The sequence below is a fragment of the Strongylocentrotus purpuratus genome, unplaced genomic scaffold, assembly GCF_000002235.5.
Source record: "Strongylocentrotus purpuratus isolate Spur 01 unplaced genomic scaffold, Spur_5.0 spur5_scaffold_17, whole genome shotgun sequence".
NCBI lineage: Eukaryota > Metazoa > Echinodermata > Echinoidea > Camarodonta > Strongylocentrotidae > Strongylocentrotus > Strongylocentrotus purpuratus.
In genome coordinates, this window is record NW_022145602.1 from 22,052,411 (window position 1) to 22,073,066 (window position 20,656).

Below are 20,656 nucleotides of genomic sequence, written 5' to 3' on the forward strand. Positions count from 1 at the left end.
TTTGTGAATTTTTGATACATGTTAATGATAGAAAAACAGGCTTTTATTATCATTATTTTTCAAACATAACTACCAAAATATTCATATTCATATAATGAAGTGAGGTATTTGAGGAGAAGGCCTAGTACTTTTCTTGATTCTCAGGAGATTTCTGAACTGATTTTACAAAAATATGTAAACATATCATTAGCTCAATAACATTACAAATTTATATGTACTGTTCTTAAAGATACCATGTCCCTTTTGCAGCCAACATCAAATTCTGTAGAACTTTGCAGGAATTATGAACATATCATGTATGTCCTATCTGTGAAATTTAAACGTTAGCAGTGTCCTAGTATTCAAATTATGCAAGGAAACCCGTTTACTTGCTAGACTTCACTGTCAGACACTATTGAGTGACTGACTCGCTTTTTTTTCTTCATCTTTGGTAATAACATACTGGTACATAAAAGGAGCTGTAAAGGGTACAGTACAACATGAGCATTTGTCTACATCAATAACCCACTTCTTGTAATGGCCAAAATTAAACTGATTGAATCTTTGCGCAGCATAAAACATACAACTTTTCAGTACTATGGTCTGAAAAGTCAGACTATTACTTACTAGCTCTACAGCTCCTAAGTCGATTCGACAACTAATAGTCGTTATTTTCCCACTTAAAGACATTTTCAAGCCCCCCCTTTTTTTTATGGAAGTCCTAAATTAGTATTGCCTTTCAAATGCCATTGGAATTTAATCTTTTCATTTTTTGGCTTGCAAATGGGACATAGTACCTTTAAATAATGTGGTGATTAGGTCTGTTAATCTTAACAATGCCATCCCTCTTGATTAGGCAAATGAATTGCAAGTCATATCATTATACATTCTTGAATTTCATTGATACCTCAGAGTTCACACTGATTTAATAAACACACAGTATGTGTAGTGTGAACATCCTGTTTAACAATCTGGAGACCAGTAGCAATTGTCCACTCTATCTGCAAATTTTCTGAGTGATCTAGCAGGAGAATAATATGTAGTGTAAATCTCATCTATTTCATGGGGTCAAGAGGTCAACGTACAATAAAGGACAATCCAGCGTTTGTGTCAAGTTCAGTTCAGTGTTTGGCAGGGGAAATATTGGAGAAGAGATTGGACAAACTATAAAAAAATATATATCAATGCTTGAATTGTGATATCACTATCGCTATGCAATGAAACTAATGATAGTAATTAAGGGCTATATTTAAATGTTACTATTATTATTGTCTGTCATACTCTGTGCAAGGAGTGCTACCCCCACAATCCAAATGAGCAAATATTTGTTACTCCATTGTAACAAATCTAGCGCCAGCATCACATTAGTTGCATACTAAACTACCCATAGCTCTCAGGATCTCTGGAATGCCTAAATTGTCCTAAATTCATTCTTCTTAGAGATAACATGTTGATGTTGTTACACATCCTCCAATTAAAGACATCCTGCACAGCAAATTAATCATTCAATGAATTATATTTCAGTTAGTTTATGAGCACAACCAACTGTGGGAATTTTGAAAATCATATACCACAGTAACTTTACAATTTACCAAGAGGAAATTCCCATACATAGACGTACATGTTGTATATTAGATCTCAGCTTTCAAAACCTTAAACTTTCGCATTGCTCATTTTATTTTCTTGAAACTTTTACCAATATCCCTGATTGTTCTGAATTCCTTTACCACATCTGGCTTTCAAAGATTGACACCCTTTGAAAAATTCCTACACTCTACTGTGAGAAGGGTGCAGGGATATTTGTCATATTTGAATTTTCTTCGGAGAGAGGGGCGTTTGCTATCAAGAAGAAGAAAAACAAAATTGATGGTTGAATTTCTCTTTTGCAGAAGTGTTGTTGAATATGAGATAACTTGCATGCATTACAACATTTCACCAACCCTAGACACATACTTCAACCTGTCAAGCCTAACAGCATGGGGAGTCACGCACTTCAGATATACGAACGCACCTTTCAAGTTTCGTTAGATTTTAATTTTTTCTTCACCTTTTCTCTGGTATGGGAGGCATGTTTGGTTTCTGACCTGTCAGTGTCAGGCCTCAGGCTACGTATCGTTAGGGTATGTGCCTCTGCATACAAATACACCAACACTGTCACCGAATCTTGGAATATTTGTCCCATATTACCTATGACACGGTTTCACAAGCTCAGATTTCAGGCGAGCCTGTCATATCATATCTCAAAAATATGTGTTGCTGTTGTTTAGTTGTTTGAAATAGTTAAGAAGAACATAAATAGTTTTTAAAAAAGCACAAAAACTAACACTCAATGTTTAATTCTGTTAAATCCTTTTGAGATGGACTTTAACATTTTGATATCATTCTAAATGTCAAATTTGAAAGAACATACTATTTAAATGACAAAATCATCTTTGTTTGATCAAAATCGGTTCAGAGACGGATGAAATATAACGATTTCTAATACTTGTGTACCACCACAAATATTAGATATTTTGAAAAATTTGAAAAAACCTTTGAAAAACCCAAATAACGCCTTTTTACGTCGTATTTCAGCCAATGCCGATGTTGGCTTTTTTGTTGGCATTTTTGTGTTGCTTATATTACCCACAATTAGCCGGTTCATGTATAGTTATTTTTAATTAAATAATTAATTAATGGTTACCGTGTTGTTTTGGAAAGTGGACCTGAATTGGTATGATCGTATTGGCTACATTTCACACATTTTGGGGTCTAAAATTACCTTCATAGCAATTTTAGGTTCTAAAAGGGCACTATAAATGTCATAGATAAGAATAAGAGCAATAACCATGCACTTTGAAGGCATTTGCGGTCTGAAAACAGAACTCAACTATCCCTTTAAAAAACACATAAATGGTAAAATAAAAGCACAAAAAGTAACGCTCAATGTTCTGCTAAATCCTTTTGAGGTGGACTTAAACATTTGATAATTGATATCATTCTAAAATACAACTTAACTTATGTTCTGCTTTCTTACCAATTTGTTTGGAAGGTTAAATATATATAGCTGAAATCCATTTTTTTTTTACTGAATTGAATAAAAATATCATTGCTTGAAGTGTTTAGTTTAGTTTTGTTACTAACTTCGCTATGAATCTCATTTGAAAACATCCCTTACAGTTTTATAATAAGAGATCATCATTTAGTAAGGGGAAATGCGGTTCTTTAAAAAGATAAATGTTAAGAATTCTATTTCATAATCATCATATATATCATCACAATTAAAGTAGTAGTTTCAAGATAATGTCATTATGATCATTGCATTCATATCATGATGATTATCATCTTACTTTCAGACTGGTGACTTTTTAAAACGTTGAAACAATAAAACATATGCTACTGGGCCTAATTAAAAGAGTACACAAAAGTAACAAACCATAGTAATCAGCTGCTTGCTTTAAATGGCAGAACAATGGACTTTGAAAGAGGAAAATTATCTCATGATTATCATAATTTACTCTTTTTTTTTTTTAATGCTGATCAACTAACATTTGTTTTCCACAGGAGCTAAGGTACATACTCTTGTTCGGTTTAACATCACCCATTCTATAGAGTTTTCAATAAATAATGATAGAGACAGCATTACGACAAGGACAACTTGCCCTTTGAAAATAGCATCAAGATTCATGTCAAGGAAAATTAACTCTTGGATTATCACAGATGACCTGATTCTAGAGGTGTCTAAGGGCGTGTTTATGCTTGACTTTTTCTGGCCAGAATCAGGCATCTGTTACGCGTTTAAAACACGGTTGCGTCCTTTCTCACTTTTGTAGAATCACTGAAAATCGCCGATCGTAAACTCACAAAAACGTGTACACCATGGAACTGCGATTACGATGAACGTTTACGATGAGCGTTTCATATCGCTCATTCTGCCTTCAAAATTGAGCTTAATCGCACCCATAGAGCTGTCGCGGTCTAGTGGCTACGCCAACGAACTGTGGATCACATGGTTCATGGTTGAGTTTCACCGCGGCACTATTATTGCAAGACTTTAATCTACATTTGCCACTCTCCACTTTACTAATTATCAAATGGGTATCATGGAGAATGAGTTGTCCTAATTTTGATTTGTTATGACGGTTAACATTGTTTTAATAAGATAACAGATAACATTGTTTCAGAATACCACCCCTGGATTTTGATCAACTCTATTCCAAAATATACCAAGAGAAAAGTTCCCATGCCTCCTTAAAGGCCCACTGCACTACTTGTAGCTACTTGCGCCCTCTATATAACAAACAATGCATAATCGGTGACCATTGGTCCCCCATCATCCTCTTTTTCTTATGTTAACTGAGAGCTGAGTTGATGAGATAACCACCTGTCCAGTGACCTTGCAGGGCAGTCTAATCCCTCCTGTAAACTGTGGCAGATACGCTTTAAAGGGAAGGATGAAGATGAGTTCTGGGAAAGTTGAAGAATATTTTGTGAGCTTTTTCATTCTTTATATGTCAGCGTAGATACAAGTATCATAAAAAAAAGTATGTCCCCTGAAAAGGGTGGCTCTTCAAATGTTCTCACGTATGAAAAATGACTAGAAACAAGCTAAAGGTTTTTGAGTCAAAACTTCACGCTTCATGTCTGTGAAGTTCCATAACATGGACACATGTTTTAGTACAGTGGCTGTGTCTCTCATACTGGGCCAATTTCTTATCATTTTGATAATTAAAAATAGCTCACAGTAAACACCAATATTCATCTGCTGCTGCAAGATCAGCCTTTTCAAACTACTTCCACACCGTTACTTTTCACAATTCAATAGCATGACCATAATTTAATGTTATCTTTAAAGGTAAAGACCAGTTTTGGAAACGCCCCCCTATCAAAAAATGAAATGGAAGCTTTCATTACCAATCATGTGAAAGAATATGTTGTGACTAATACGTGATCATTCAAATTTTGCAGAGGAACCGCCTACTAATTGATATATTTGGTAAATTATCATATCTATTTGGACCTGATAGATATAACGCACGTGTCGTGCAAGTGTGCGTAGTCCCATATTCATCTTTCTGTGTACAGTGCTTGTAACTTTACCAAGACTGGGCCAAATTCCTTATCACTTTGATGATTCCAGAACCTTGCAGTACACACAAATACTTCTATGCTAGCTGATCAACCTTTTCTGATCGATTCCACAACGTTTCTTTCACAATGAAATCGCATGACCATAACTGGTCTTTACCTTTAAGCTCTTAACGATGTCTGACTTTGGCTGTAAAAATTACTCAGGATGTGTTGTCTATGTGACTTCCGAAAGCTCTTTACTTTGTTCTTTTGGAACCAGAGGGGTGTTAACTCTGTGTAACAGTAGAGGAGCTAATGCCCTTTTGGCCCCAAACAGAGATAAGCCTTTATTTGCTCCAGCTATTGTAATAACATACATGTACCTGCATGTAATGTGTGCATTAAGTACTATGGAGAAAACCATGTTTTAACAAAAGTAATTACTAACTTAATCTTTAGTACATGTAGACCTTACATAAACAACTAGTTCATTGCTCCTTGTTTAAGGGATGCAATAGTAAAGAACATTACTAGTACTACATACTACTACCACTAATCATTATGATGATACTACTACATCATCTACTACTACTACTACTACTACTTCTACTACTACTTCTACTACTATTGCTACTAATATTACTACTACTACTACTACTACTACTACTACTACTACTACTACTACTACTACTACAACTACTACTGCTACTACTTCTACTTATACCAATAGTAATAAAGGTAATAATAATAAGAAACTACAGAAAATCTTTACTTTCCTTTGATAGTTACAAATTTGTGTGATAAACATATGACTTTGGTTTTGACAATCTTAAAATCTAGAATTACAATAGAAAGTATCTCCCTGAAAAGCTTAACAAATGATAGGGTGGGCCACAAATATCAATGCTTCACCAGCTAGTGAATTTTGCAAATATTCACCTACCCACAATGTGATAAGAAGATATGATTTTAATGAATTGAATATATGGGTGACTTTAAAAGTTTAAATACAATGATTATTTTTGTGAACTTTTTTGTTATATTTGTTCAAATCGCTGCTTATCAAAGATTAGACTTACAGTTTCTGACTGAATAGCAGTTGGGTAGATAATATTTCCTATCCCTTACAATATCATTTGTGTATTATTTGTATTCAAATTGACAATCTTACTACAATGTATATTATTATCCCAGTATAGCTTCCTGAGTGAGCTGCAAAAAGGAATGCCCAACCAAAGAGATACCAAGTACCAATTACCAATGATTACTCCCCTTCACACACACACACACATACGCACACGCGCGCACGCATATAAAAAAACCGCACACACGTCCACCCCAATCAAAACCAGCTCTATTCATACTCATTCACAAACATGCCAAATGTTTCTTGTAACAGTCAATATGATGTGTACCACGTTTATCGAAAATAAACTGAAAATAGCCCCCATGAACGAAGGAGGCTGATAATCATAAAGACATGCTAAATCTCAAAATCTGAGCTGATCTCATCCCCGCCAGGCCTGGACGCTGCATGAACTTGTCAGCGGATACTGAATGAAACTTACCCCGATACTCCTGGCCGGGCACATAGTCAGTGGGAAGCCTGTCGACTCGAATCCTGTACCCGTTGTCTCCGTTTCTTTTGGGGATATTTGGAACCATAACAGGGTCGCAAGATTCCTCCTCCTGTCCGGAAACTATCCATATTGTCACAAAAAGCAGGAAAGTTCCAAGGAACAACTTCTTAGCCCCCATGTTGGACAAAAGATCTCGAAATAGTGTTAGAGTAATTCGATGAATATCTGTTGATGGAGTAAGCTGGAATAAGTGGTATGCGGTGCACGGGTGCGGTGTGGTGGGGGAACTTTTTCATGCGCAGCGCCGCACAGCAGAAACATGAGAGGAAGAGGATGCCATATATGCTGACGTACTCCAGAAGAGTGGATGCAGGAGTATTTTTACGGGGGTGGATATTAGAAGGGAAGGGGGGAAACCACAAGTAAACATCATTCAATTTAACAAACGTCAGAGTAGTTTGGAGATAGACTCGACTTATTTCGATCTTTATAACCAATTTAGTTGATGATATATGTTCCAAAGAAAGATTAATTGTAAGGAGTGATTTGAATCAATAGTAGTCCTAAACAAAATGATCAAAAATAAAATAAAATCTAATAATTAAATAAATAAACAGATAGACCAACAAACAAACAGACAAACATTTAACAAACAAACCAAATATATTTTTGATCCATTGAAAAGTCGAAAAATATACTCTCATTCAAGACAAAAATTTATGTTTTATCTTCTTCCTGAGATGACGTTTGTGAAATGCAAACCTAAGTGGCGTACTGTTGGTGGTTTAAGGTTGGGGGGGGGGGGGTGTGCCCAGGTCAGGGGCGGATCCAGCGGAGGCCAAAGGGATGGGGGGGGGGGATTCGTGTAAAAAAATATTTAGCGGCGAATTAGCCGGTGAATAAGCAGGGGGGGGGGGGAGGTAGTGAGAATAAATATTTTGATTTGCTTAACAGGGGGGGAGGGGGGAGGGGAGTGAGCCCCTTTTAAACAACCCCCCCCCCCCTTTGAGCGGGGCCCGTTATTTTCTTAAAGGTGCATTTTACTTCTTTGGGGGCAAGGGTAAGAGGCCCGTACCCCCGGTCTGGCCCCCCTGAATCCCCCACTGGCTCAGGTCATGAGAGGGGGAAAGGTGTGTTAAGTCAACACGGACCGGATTTTTGTGTATTACGGGTCGGACTTTGTTGCGTGAAAAAAAACCCTTTACCAGAGTTTTGTGAAACACCAATAGAGGGGAGGGGGGGGGGGGGGGGGCTCACATTACAACTTTAAGTGTCAATAAAAACGTGAAATTCATGGAAAAGGTGCATTCAGCAAAGCCTCGGCGATTTTTTTTTTTTGATGATGACGTGAAGTGCAATACACCCCGCATTTATGCATCTTACCACACAGTATAGGCCCTACAGAGCTGAATATGCGCCAGTCCCTTCACGCAGTTCCCCTTCATTTATAATAGTTAAAAAACATAATTATCTAAACAAGCCTGATCAGACCAAGAAAAGCAAACTGTAGCAACAATAACAACAACAACATCAACATCTATTGCTCCAACAACAGCAAACCAATTAATACGAGGGCTCAATTTCATGCAACATCGTCATAACTTTTAGGAAAACTCTTATTGGCCCAAAGTTTGCACAGCCTTTCTATAGAAATCGACCCTAATGCGTCAAGTTGAATAGTTAGCGCTGAGGGCGTCGTCTGATAAAGTTACCGCACCATATTGAGCCTGCATCTATCGTAGATCCTCGGGTAACTTTTTTACATGTAGCTTATAAATGTCTGCGAGACCTGTCCTGTGGAGTGTGGATTGTAATGCCCTTACTGTTACACCCAAGTTGAAGTGCTCATACGTATAGTAGAGGTGTCGTGGACGAGTGGATATAAAATACAATATTTCTTACAAACATAGATAAGCCAGTAAAATGGAAAACACAGTAAAGAAAATTACAAAGTGGTTGGATCATCAAAAAGTTACAGAAAGGTATAGGTATATGATCCTACACATAATGCAAAAACTAAGACACATACACAAAAACGGACAAATAAATTATGCAATGGTAATTACACACATAACAAAATACGGTTGTCGAATTCAAAGCTTTTGCATCACGTGAATTTTTTAGATTATTCTCAAAACTGTTTACAGATGCACACTTTATAGGTTTTGGGGGTAGTTTGTTCCAGATAGTAGGACCTTGGCATAAAAAGATATTATTTGAAGATGGAGAATGACCATATAATACTCGATTGTCTGCTGATATCCTGGTATTATATTTAAAAATATCTTTGCTGCTCTGATAGACAACGCATTCTGATAACAGGTTATAATAAACATACATCAGGCTTGCGGGTGCACCATGTTAGAGAGAGGGAGGATTGAGGAGTCCTGAAAAGGACTCTCGGTAATCTTTCTTGAGGGTTTGTTAGTCCTGAAAAGAACTGTTGGTATAGTCTTGAAAAAGACTGTTGGTTATCTTTCTTAGCTTATAGTTCTAAGGAGAACTATAGCACTTGGAGAGAATGAGTTCCGGGAGTGGCTCGACGTTTCGAACAGGTTGACTATATTATGTTACAGTAGGATTGGTCAGGCAATATTAGTGAGCAGGGGCGGCGATTTCTGTTAATGACCGGGGGACGAAATGCGAATTTTTTTACGAGGATGTTATGCGAGGGAGCGTAGCGACCGAGCGAGATTCTTTTAGCAATTTTATTAGTCTAAACGCTGCACTCTTGGGCCTTCCAGAGCCTAAAAGTGTGTTGCAGTCATTATTCAGTATATGCTATACAATTCGTTTTGCACTTTTTCAAATTTCCAGGGGGGGGGGGGGGGGGACGTGTCCCCCCGTCTCCCCGGGATCGCCTCCCCTGTTAGTGAGTAATATAACATTATAAAACTATGGTGGGCGAGATGTCTTTCAGTTTACTCATAGTTCCTATTGTTCTAGACACGTTGCGTAAAACTTCATAGAAATATTGTTTCGCTTTAGATCTTAATCAATAGTAAAGTGACTCGGTATTAACATTGCCTCAGATTCTGAAACAAAATCCTGGATTTAGCTCATACTGCAATCATAATTATAAATATTTAGGTCAGTCAGGAGTTGAGTTCTGTTGCAGAGGGCGCTACACAATATTTTTTTTGTGAGATAATGAAAAACTGAGTGTCAAATTTGAAAGAACATACAATTTAATGACAAATCATCTTTGTTTGATCAATATCGAATCAGAGACGGCTGAAATATTCATAAATATAACAAATTTCTAATATTTTGTGTACCACCACAAATATTCGATAATTTGAAAAAGCCGTTGAAAAAACGAAATAGGCCTTTGTATTTCAGCCAATGGCGATAGTGGATTTTTTGTGGCTTTGTCATGTTGGTTATATTACGCACAACCAGCCGGCCCATGTTTCGTTATTATTAATTAATTAATTAATTTACGGTCACCGTATTTTTTTTTTTATTAAAGTGGAGCTGAATTGGTATGATTGTATTGGCTAAATTATACACATTTTGTGGTCTAAAATTACCCTTTTAGATCCCAAAAGGGTACTAGAAATGTCATGGATAAGAATAAAAGCCACAAGCATGCACTTTGAAGGCATTTTCGGTCTGCAAACAGAACTCAACTATTTCTTTAACAAGCCGATCGCCTGTCTGATAATCAAGATATTTATGATTGTAAATCAAAATGTCATTTTCGTTTTCTTACGATTTTTATAACACTATTCTATTGATGTCTATTCGGTGAAATGAGTATGGTAAAACCAGTAATTCAAAGATTTTTTTTTACTTTTTTGGACACTTTATGATCATTTTAAAGCGCAGTTTTTGTAGGGCTTCAATATTACACCATATCACAGACACTGATAACACGTAGGGCCATGCATCTCATTTACAAGACCTTAGAGCAGAAGGTTTTTGTTCAGATTGGTCTCAGCTTTCCAGACATGTATAATCTGCCCATTTTTAGTGATTATGTGATATTTCTTCGCTCAGCTACTTTAATATTGTTAAACGTTGCCTTTAATACCTAAGAACTTTGTTGAATTTGTATGTGCAATCACATTTCCATTCATATGTATTTTTACCTCGCTAGCACACGTTTTTGGAAATTTAAAGAACATAACATGGTTTTGTTCATAGTTAGTTGCAGTTTGCGTTAATTCACTTACTAACTGTTAGGAGTTCATTGTTCAGATTTTGGGTCAGGCATTCAACATCTTTATGCCTATATATTTGTATCGTCTGCAAATAGTATTTAATCCAAAACGGGATAGACTGGTCGTTAATCATTTATATAAATTAAAACGAGAAGGGGGGCCTATGGTTGATCCCTGCGGAATGCCACAGGAATCTGGGTGTAAGCTTCAATATTTCTGAAAATTGAAATTAAAACAATTGAATAGTTTGCGATCATTTAGAAAACTGCGAAATAATTAAAAGGTGACAGTAGGATTTCCATGAATTTTTTTTGTTGAAAAGAGCTTACCTGGCCCTTAATTTAAACTGCTTATTAGAAAGTATATTATGTTTATCGAGGAGATTGTGTAGCCTGGTATTGATGCGTTTTTCAAAAATTTGAGAGAAGAGTGGAAGTATTGAAATGGGTCTGTAATTTAAGAATATATCTTTTGGTCTCTTTTATGAATATAATTTTTGTTCTGCACTTTTCAGGTCTACAGGTAAAGAACCTTGCTCAATACATGAGTTAACAACATTACACAACTGTTTAGTTATGACATGAATAACCTTTTTTAATATATACAGAACAATCAAAGTCAGAGTAAAAAATAGAGCTTGACCATTTTGAAAGATAGAGCATTGTTAATTATTTCTTTATATAAACACACAGCAAAAGGTTAAAATCAGTTAAAAAGAGATCTTTAAGAAAACGTTCATACTCACATAATTGATTTGAGGTTTGTTTACAGCTGGTTGTTCTTCATGAATACCTTTAAAATCAAAGACTGCAAAAATAGGAAAATGATCAGATACTTCATAGGCCAATATACTAGGAAGAATATTACATACACTATTTGTAAATACATTGTCTATCAAGATGGCTACGGAGTTTGATATTCTCGTTGGCTTAGTTCAGTTAGAGGAGTATAATCAAAATGAATACAAAAATTTCCACCAAGTCATGACACCGTTTTTGCGCACTAATTTCTTCACATCGAAGTTATAGTCTCCAAGAAATATACATTCCTTTTTCTCTCCGTACACTTTGCCGAGATATTCCTTATCATATCAATGACATTAGCCTGTGATTTTTTATAAAAAATCCAAAACAATAACAATTTTACCTTGTTTAAAACTTCTATAAGAAGACTCTCAAAACCAGGGTTAACAACTGAAAAGTCATTCCGTACAATGTACCTCATTGCCTTCTTGCAGATGCATCTCCTCCCCCTCTCCTGTATAGATAGAGCAAACGTCATCGATTTTGAGGAATATCGGTTAGATTCGAGGATATCTATATGCGTAACCCTTTAAATGTAGAGGGATGTCAACATTGATGGAACAACATTTAATATTTAATTTAATATTATCACCCGTAACTGTAACCAACACACAATTAATATAACGGTATTAGTCTCTTTTTGTTCCGCCAAGCTAAATGTTTGCACCTTGCACAAATGCACTTCTCAACACATATTTCACTAAATATGTTTTGTTATTTTTCACTCAAAAATAATTCAGCCATGCTCACTTTTAATCACTTCACTTATATCTTATTTAACATTGAATACAATGCAGTTGCATGGGTTGTTCTTTTATTTTGTTAACTCGGCAGAGGCCACGGTCATCTTCAAGCATTTACGCTTACGACATGTGGTCTCCTGCTTTTTCCTTTTGTATGAAACTTTTATTTTGAGAAACAAATTTTGTCAAACTTACATGTTATTCATTATATTTATTTGTATGTTTCTTTGTATTGATATGAAAAAGTGGAAATAAAACAAAAGAAAACAAAACAACATTTATTTTTGTGTAAAATATATAATTCGATTTTTTGGGGGTCTTGTTTTGCGATCCATTTGTGGGGTCGTCCTTTCTTTATTATTCTCTCAGTTTTTCCTTTTCACATAGATTTTCTTTGTTAATTAGAATCGGATTCATGGGGGCGTTATTTTCACATTGACTTTCAGAATTAATCTCCTAACCGGATTTCTGTATTAAACCGTGCATCATTTCATATTTTGTATCACATTTCAAATTATTTCAAACAGATTTCCATTTCAATGGTGACATGTCTAAGGTATCGTAGTACAACATGTCGTGGTGATCTTGAAAACAGGGTATATATATATTCAATGAAAAAAAAAATCATCTTACAACCTTTAGGCAACAACTTTGTTTTGATAATTCACATAATACGTTACGATGGATTGGAAATAGTGAAACACAAGATATCTGAAGCAAAGCATAAATGAATCAGGCACTGACGGATTTATCAAGATTATGATGATTCACTGAATTGTGTTGCGCCATATTTATGTTAAAACATTCAAAGGTGCAGGCTCTTCCAATGTAGTCAGTATTTTAGAAATTCGCAAAAATCGGTGACTTTTGAGGCATGATTTGAAGTGTTCTAGACTGTCAATCTCACAAAGAGAGGAAGAAGTGGGTTCGACAAACGAGGAGCAATGGATGAGAAGGCGTGGTGTCCATGTTGTTGGTACCTGAAAAATGAGGACAGATGGGTGCAAGTCAGGACGAAGAGGGCGCTGTTCAACTAGGAAAGCAATGCATTCTGGAGGTAGATCAGCAAGTGTCTTAAACGTCAGTAGTATGGGGGCAGATGAAGCGCAGAACCATAATTTGTCTTCTTTTTAAAACTTTGGCTGTTCAAACAGCATGTAAATCGCTTTCCTTTGCCTCCCTTGGAAATAGAAATCTTTAAAGAAGAGCTGACTAAACTGTTGACACTGTCCGCAGGGATCTTTGGAAGATCCTTTCACAACGCGACAGCCATCCACAGCCTCTTACTATTACAGTTATACAGTTATATATTCTCCTTCTCTTACAGTTATACACGCAGAACAGCATACTTGAAAACGGGTTTAACGGGTTGAAAACGGGATGAGGCAATGTCCCAAGTCCCAACGCTCTTTCTTATCTTCTTCAGCGAGATGCTAAGCAAAGGGATTTTTACTTAATGAAAGTGGTGTTTTATCTCCGCAGATAATTATGCTTAAATGAACAAATTCTAGAACAGCCTTTTGTGGATAGTTATGGCCGATTGCTTTAATGTCTAGATTAGCAGAGACGTCTGAATTAGCTTAACAAACATGAAACAAATGAAGTCTTGTACTAACATTCATGTGACATATAAAGGCAGCCACACATCATCAGCGATTGAATCGCAATAAATTCATTCAGTCAATGAAAGGCTCATAATAGTGGGTTCTCATAATGAATTTTACACATTCGGGTGTTTACCAAATAAAAGTTATCGTCAATCACCAAGAGTGAACTTCACCTTTACAACCGGCAGGTTACTATGTCCCGAACCTACCGTCATAAGGAGTTCTCATCATAATACAATTTACCACCACCCCGAGAAAATGAAGGGAAGCTGGATAATTTTCTGGTGGGATCTGAAATACCTGTGCACATAATAATTGGTAATTTAACCAAATCTGGTGCCAGCGAACTATGAATCGATACAAATGGACACTGAATACTAAGTGGCTTTGAAATAAACATGCGAGTGGCTGATCCACACATGCTACATCAGATAGAGGTGTTGAAAAGCAATTATCTCTGTCTAACAGTTCCTTTGGTCGCCTTCAGAAACATGACAATGAAACATTCATGACATGTCTCAATATAACAGTTGTGCACAATGATTAAGAGGTGTAACTTGCAACCTCCAAATGTGGTCACCCAGACGAGACCTTGGCCCGCGTCATCAATAACTACATACTGACTAGATTACTAGAGTCATCAAAAAATTGAATCTTATGTAAGATGACGCCCTTGCGAGGTTCTCCCACCTTGATTGCCACTTAAGCTAGAATACGTTAAGGTTATACGGAAGAGGAAGAAGAAGAGCATCCCTCTCATCTATAGATCATCAGCAGGGGTACCGGATTCAACTGAAACTCTTGGACCGCCTGCATCAGCCACCCCTACGGTGTTATATTCTAAACAATCAATTGGCAAGACCACAATACATACAAATCTGAAATCCTGGGGCACTATCACCAGTATTGCATTTATGCGTCCTCACAATACTGGGAAGGCCTTTTTACATCTTTCAAAGACACGCTTCTGCCTAAAAATGGTTTATGTAGAGCTGTATAGTGGGGAGAACGAGATTGGGAATCACCAGGAAAGCTCCACAAGTACCATCTAATGCACAATGCACCGGGTATCCTATCGACGGACTGTAAAGGCATTGTAAAGTACAGAACAAATCAGGAGGAAAGCTTAAAGATAGATAGAGTAAGTAATAAAGGATGAAAAGCGCAGGTGACGGAAGCCTTCAGGTGTTCTGAATATGTGTATCTTTGTCCAAAATTGTATGATCTCTCGTTTGAGAACCCTAGTTTACATGTAAACTTGTCCAATGTCATAGTGCAATTACTCGGCTCCTAACAATCTTCGGATATAAGAAAGTGATCATCATCATAGGAATCCACTTTGTAGAACCGTCACATATTTTAAATATTTTTTGTTACTATCTTCTAACTCTGTATCGCCATGTTCCAGTGTTCTAGTTAAAAAAGTATAAATGACAATTATCTCATTGGAAGGACAAAGGGATATCCAATTGCTTTAAACAAGAAAAAATAACGAGAACAATATCCAGAAACAAGAACCAAAAACAGTTTGAGGAGTTTTACTTAAATAATGCTGCTATGTATTTCCATAAATAAAAATAAAAAGATTGTTTTTGGACCAATAATACGGGATTTTCTTTTAATAACACACCCTCGTTTTTGTTGACCCTTTAAAGGAAATAGCGAATGGCAATTAAAGATGTAGGTAAAGAAAATGAAATATAACCATAATTAATAGAGATCAAAGACGGTGCGAAATAACATAACACAGAAGTTATGATGCTTACAACATTATTAACTTGGGGAGCATCTGCAGAAGACATGCGATAGAGCTAGCGATTGTCAAACTAGAAATTAGTCTTAACCAAACGACTTCGCATAGGCTAATTATATGTACATCCAAAGTTTTAGTAAGAAAAAAAAAGAGCTGCGTATGTAAGATATACATCCTATATAGTGAGTATTCTGTGTAAGATGCAAGATACAAGATACAAGATATTTTATTTGGTCTTTGCAAAAAAAGTTACATAGAAATTTGTTTTCAACTGGCGTTACAGTAATATTCAAGAAAATACATAATTACAAGACATAAATACATCACGTTTATAGAATGAAATAGATGAAATAAGGGACAAATACATGCAAAAGATAATGAAGCGACAAAAATGGTCATTGGTACTTCAAATCATGAGTTTCAAAAGTTAGCCTTGGTCATTGGTATTTAAAATAATAGTTTCAGTATTAATTAATTTCCGACGCAGAAGTTTAACGTTTAACGTGTGAGTTGAATTTACGAACAGAGTCGGGTACACATGAATATCTGAATCGTGAAAGGCGGGTTGGGGTGGGGCGAAGTCGGATACCAGAACGATTAAATGAATGAAATAAATGAAGTGGATGGGTATTGTCTTTCATGATTGCACAGACCTTATCAACTATTTGCACAGTACAATGAGACTCGACAAAAGCTTATTTTACCCCAAAATGTGTTGTGCTAGTTACGTGGCCTTTCAAATTTCTTCATGTCCTGTTTTGAGAGATTGCCAAATGGACATATAATATTGAAAAGCAGGACACTCTTTATTATTGAATTGTAGAACTTGGTCAGGACTGTTGCAGCTATATGGAAAAAACAACCTCTTGTTAGCTTTCTAATACACAGATTGTGTGTTATCCCTCCATGATAATTTGTCATTTAAGACGGTTCCAAGATATCTATAGTTTTCAACCTTTTCAATCGCCTCATTATGAATGGTCACATTTTCTTGGTCTGTACGTTTTCGACGGAAGTCGATTACCATTTCTTTGGTTTTGGTTGTGTTTAATGTTAAGTAATGATCATCACACCAGCGAATGAATTCGTCTACCTGTGTGAAATAAATAATTCGACTGATCAGACAAAAGAGCAACAATTACGGTGTCATCAGCATATTTGAGTATGCTACATAAAGTAGTTGAGCTTACACAATCACTTGTATACAGCGAAAACAAAACCGGGGATAGGACACACCCCTGAGGGGCACCTCTGTGTGTAGTCACCGTAGATGACTGATGACCACCCGCCTTTACGCACTGTGTTCGACCTATCAAGAAGTTGTGTATCAGTATTATTATTACTATTACTATATTCTTGTTCAAGTTTTACCAGATCTAGAATTAAAACTTGCATAGTACAATACAGAGTTGATGATCTTGTTACGAATGTGGCCTCTCTTGTCACACTTTAAATTCACTTTTTAGAATTACATGTCCATGGTTGTACCCCCGTTTATTACGGATTCAGCAGTCTATGGATTCAGCAGTGTACTTGAGTCAAGGATATCGTAAATATATAATAATGATATTACATTTACAAAGAGCCTTTTCATTAAATACCACGGGCATAAATAAATGAGAAAAAATTACAAAAGAGAGAGAGAGAGAGAAATAAATATAATTTCCCCCAATTCCACGAAGATCAAAGTAACGCATTTGCCGATTCTTTAGACTTCTTTCGTTTTATGGTTGGGTTTATAACTTTCCCTCGCGGGAGTGCATAGAGACAAAATAAACAGTGGGATGTAATCATTACAATTTCCTTCAATCCGACGGAGATGGCGCCATTGTTGTTATGCATCGGTTAGGATATGTTTTACTTCAACTTCACGGTGGAAGTCCAGGTCATTTCCTTCAACTCTTTGAACAGATATATTCCATATAAACTAAAAATACAAAAATACGTGCTCATTCCTGCGATACCAATTTATATGACAGTGAAAAAATAACAAGGAAAAAAGTCAAAGTTATACAGGCTACGTCCACTAAAAAGCAATTGAACAATGAAAAACAGAAAAAGGACTTTTTTAATGGAGCCCAAGTTGCTAGGTCGGGGCGATTGAAAATATAACTTACAGCCTTGACTCTCCTAAATAACACATCAAATCACCAACAAATGAATAAAAATGATTAAAATCAAATGAATTATTCATCTCAGAAATAAGTGAGAATTATTTACTCCATTACAACTACTACATGACGCACAAACCATGAATATTTAAATGGACAATTTACCTGTTCTTAACATCGTAATGAGAAAGGTTTTGTCCACCTCGCCCTTCGTTCACTGTTAGTTTATGAATATATTTAATTTCAATGCTATTTGCGGAAGACTATATGCATGAGTTAATACCACTTAGCGTATTCAAAATTAACGCAACGCTGTCCTTATCCAAAAATCATCATAGCAAAATAAAGTATGCATACGAATTGAATAATTTGCTGGAAGAAAAGGGTCATATAATTTGAATATGTAGCTTTTAAAATGCGTAAATAATGATTCAGATTAATTCATTTACAAGTTGTAGTGCCTAAAACAAACACAACAACAAAAAATACAATTCCCATTAAAGAAGAGGTGAATACTTCAAGAACTGAATACAACAATATTACTAAATGAAAGCGCACATTAATTATGAAATTGAATAAAATAATATAACAAAGTGAATAATAAATGAATAATTAAATTACTGTACAAAAGAATAAATACATAATTAATTATTAGAAAGGACAACAATACTATTTAATTAGACTACTTCACAGATAATATTAGAAGAAATCCAACAAGACGAAAGAAGCCACCAGTGTAAACAATTTCCCCAGTTTCAAAAGTCGAATATATTATGTTGGCAGCTAATTCACTTTCTGACCGAGGTATTGAACCATTCGAACTCATCATAATTCCTAGCAAATCTATATATGACTCAATAAGATATAACACCTATATTAAGACATATAAATGTGTCTGTCTTTTTTTACAGTGAGAGGGGAAAATCCACAGGTTCTAAAATCCCTACACAACCGATTTTTGGCTTTTGCACGTATGAATACGAAAAGTGCTCCTGCAGAAAAACAACAATAGAAGGATAGAACTTTAATTGCAGTAAACAAAACGAAAAAATAAAAACACCATAAAAGGAACACATGTTCATCTTAAATGCATGTGGTAAAGTGATGGCACATTCTCAATTCCATACAAGAGAGGTATATCAACTCTTATACTAAATTTAGATACGCAGGTTGCAAAATATAATTCTCTGTCGACATACATTTGTACTCACATTTCTTTACCGTTTCAATCATCCCAATGTCTTGATTCATTCGAGGTGGAGAGCAGTTTGCAGTCATTTTAGCACTTAAAAATAAGTTGCATATGTCAAACCATCTATTATTGATCAAAATGTACGTTATTGATTCTGGTTGATTTTTCCCGTTATTCCTCGTCATATGTTATGCCAAAATAAAAATCCGAATCTACCCTCAGCATTTCGATAATATATATTCCAGTGTATCTGTCATCCGCATCAACGGAATTGATTTTGTTTACAAACCTTAAACATATTAGTACAGGAGAATAAAAACATGACAAGGCAACTGCTCTAATGCTATAGTTGCTAATGTTAAGAAAAGGGGCAAGAATATGTTTCGAAATGAGGCAGGTAGTAAACTGTGCATTAAACAGAAGATGAAAAAAATATATATATTGTGGTAATTCTAGCGTAACAAATGGGAAATCCAACTCTCTCTTGTTGTGTTTTTGACCGATATTCTGTATGTCATGTAAATGATTACGATGCATATAGTGATGATGTAATAATTATGATGTATAGTGTGAAGTACGATACGTCATCAACACAATTTGGATTAGTTTCCGAGCCCCACCTCAGTAATGACGGGCCACCAGGTTCAGCTGGGCAGACGGGGCACGCATTTACCAATCCATTTCCAGCTTTTTAGTTGTTTTAATGAAATTCTCCTCTCATTGGCTAATATTGAAATAGTATGTGTATTATTACCTGCAGATTTCTTCTTGATATATCATCTGACTTTGGGGAAAATCTTTAAAAAGTGGTGAGCGTGATAGACGGAACAAGAATCATGACAGACGGGAGGCAATGAATTTTTGAAGAAAAAAAAAATCAACATTTAAAGGAAACAAAAATCCCAGTATTAATTGCCTAGTTCTCCTGTTTTGAAGGGGTACATTTTCATCTTAAATACTAGAACATACAATAGCAGGAAGATTTTCAATTGTATCAATTGTTAGTCAGTTAATCCCATGCGAGCTTTTATAACACGTAATAGACGGGAGACTGTCCTCACATTTTCGCTTTCTACCAAGTTAGTAATTTACATAAAATACTCTACCCCTACCAAAGTGCAAGATTGCAAAATTGCATCTCACATCACCTGTACAATTTATTGTAAAAGCAAACACTTCTTTAAAAATGGGAAAGACAGGCCAAAATCCATCTGAACTTCGATGTTGACCTTGTATATGTATAATTTCCCTCAGTCCTAACCAAATTTGATTAACTTTGTTATAAGAACAGAAGAAATACCTGAAAATGACTCCATACGTAATTGACCTTATATATCTACTAAAACGAGTAGTTACTAAATTAGTAAGGGGACTAAAATTACCATTTAGGTCAAATAATACAAATTTAAAAAGAAATCTTATATTGTTCCATGCAGAGTAAATCATATGTATTTCACTGTCATAGAATAAAAATGGGCAAATTACACTTATCTTTAAACTAAAAGATGACATTTTCATGGACACATTTGTGTATACAAACATAAGATATAGACACAGGATTAAGACAAAATTGAATAATACTTGTAAATAATTACTTCACTGTATATGTGCTTATGTTACACCGGGATGATACATTTTTATGGCAACAATGAAGCAGGATGTATTTTTTTTTC

General features: G+C 35.6%; 1 protein-coding gene across 1 annotated transcript in view; it reads right to left on the minus strand.

The window, feature by feature from the left end:
- The window catches only part of LOC764938 (spondin-1), a 74,636-nt gene extending 67,850 nt beyond the window's left edge, over positions 1-6,786 (minus strand). Inside the window, exon 1 of the mRNA XM_030988309.1 lies at positions 6,597-6,786. Coding sequence (XP_030844169.1) covers positions 6,597-6,786 — 190 coding nt within the window. The remainder of the gene's footprint in view (positions 1-6,596) is intronic.
- Positions 6,787-20,656: the final 13,870 nt, after the last annotated feature.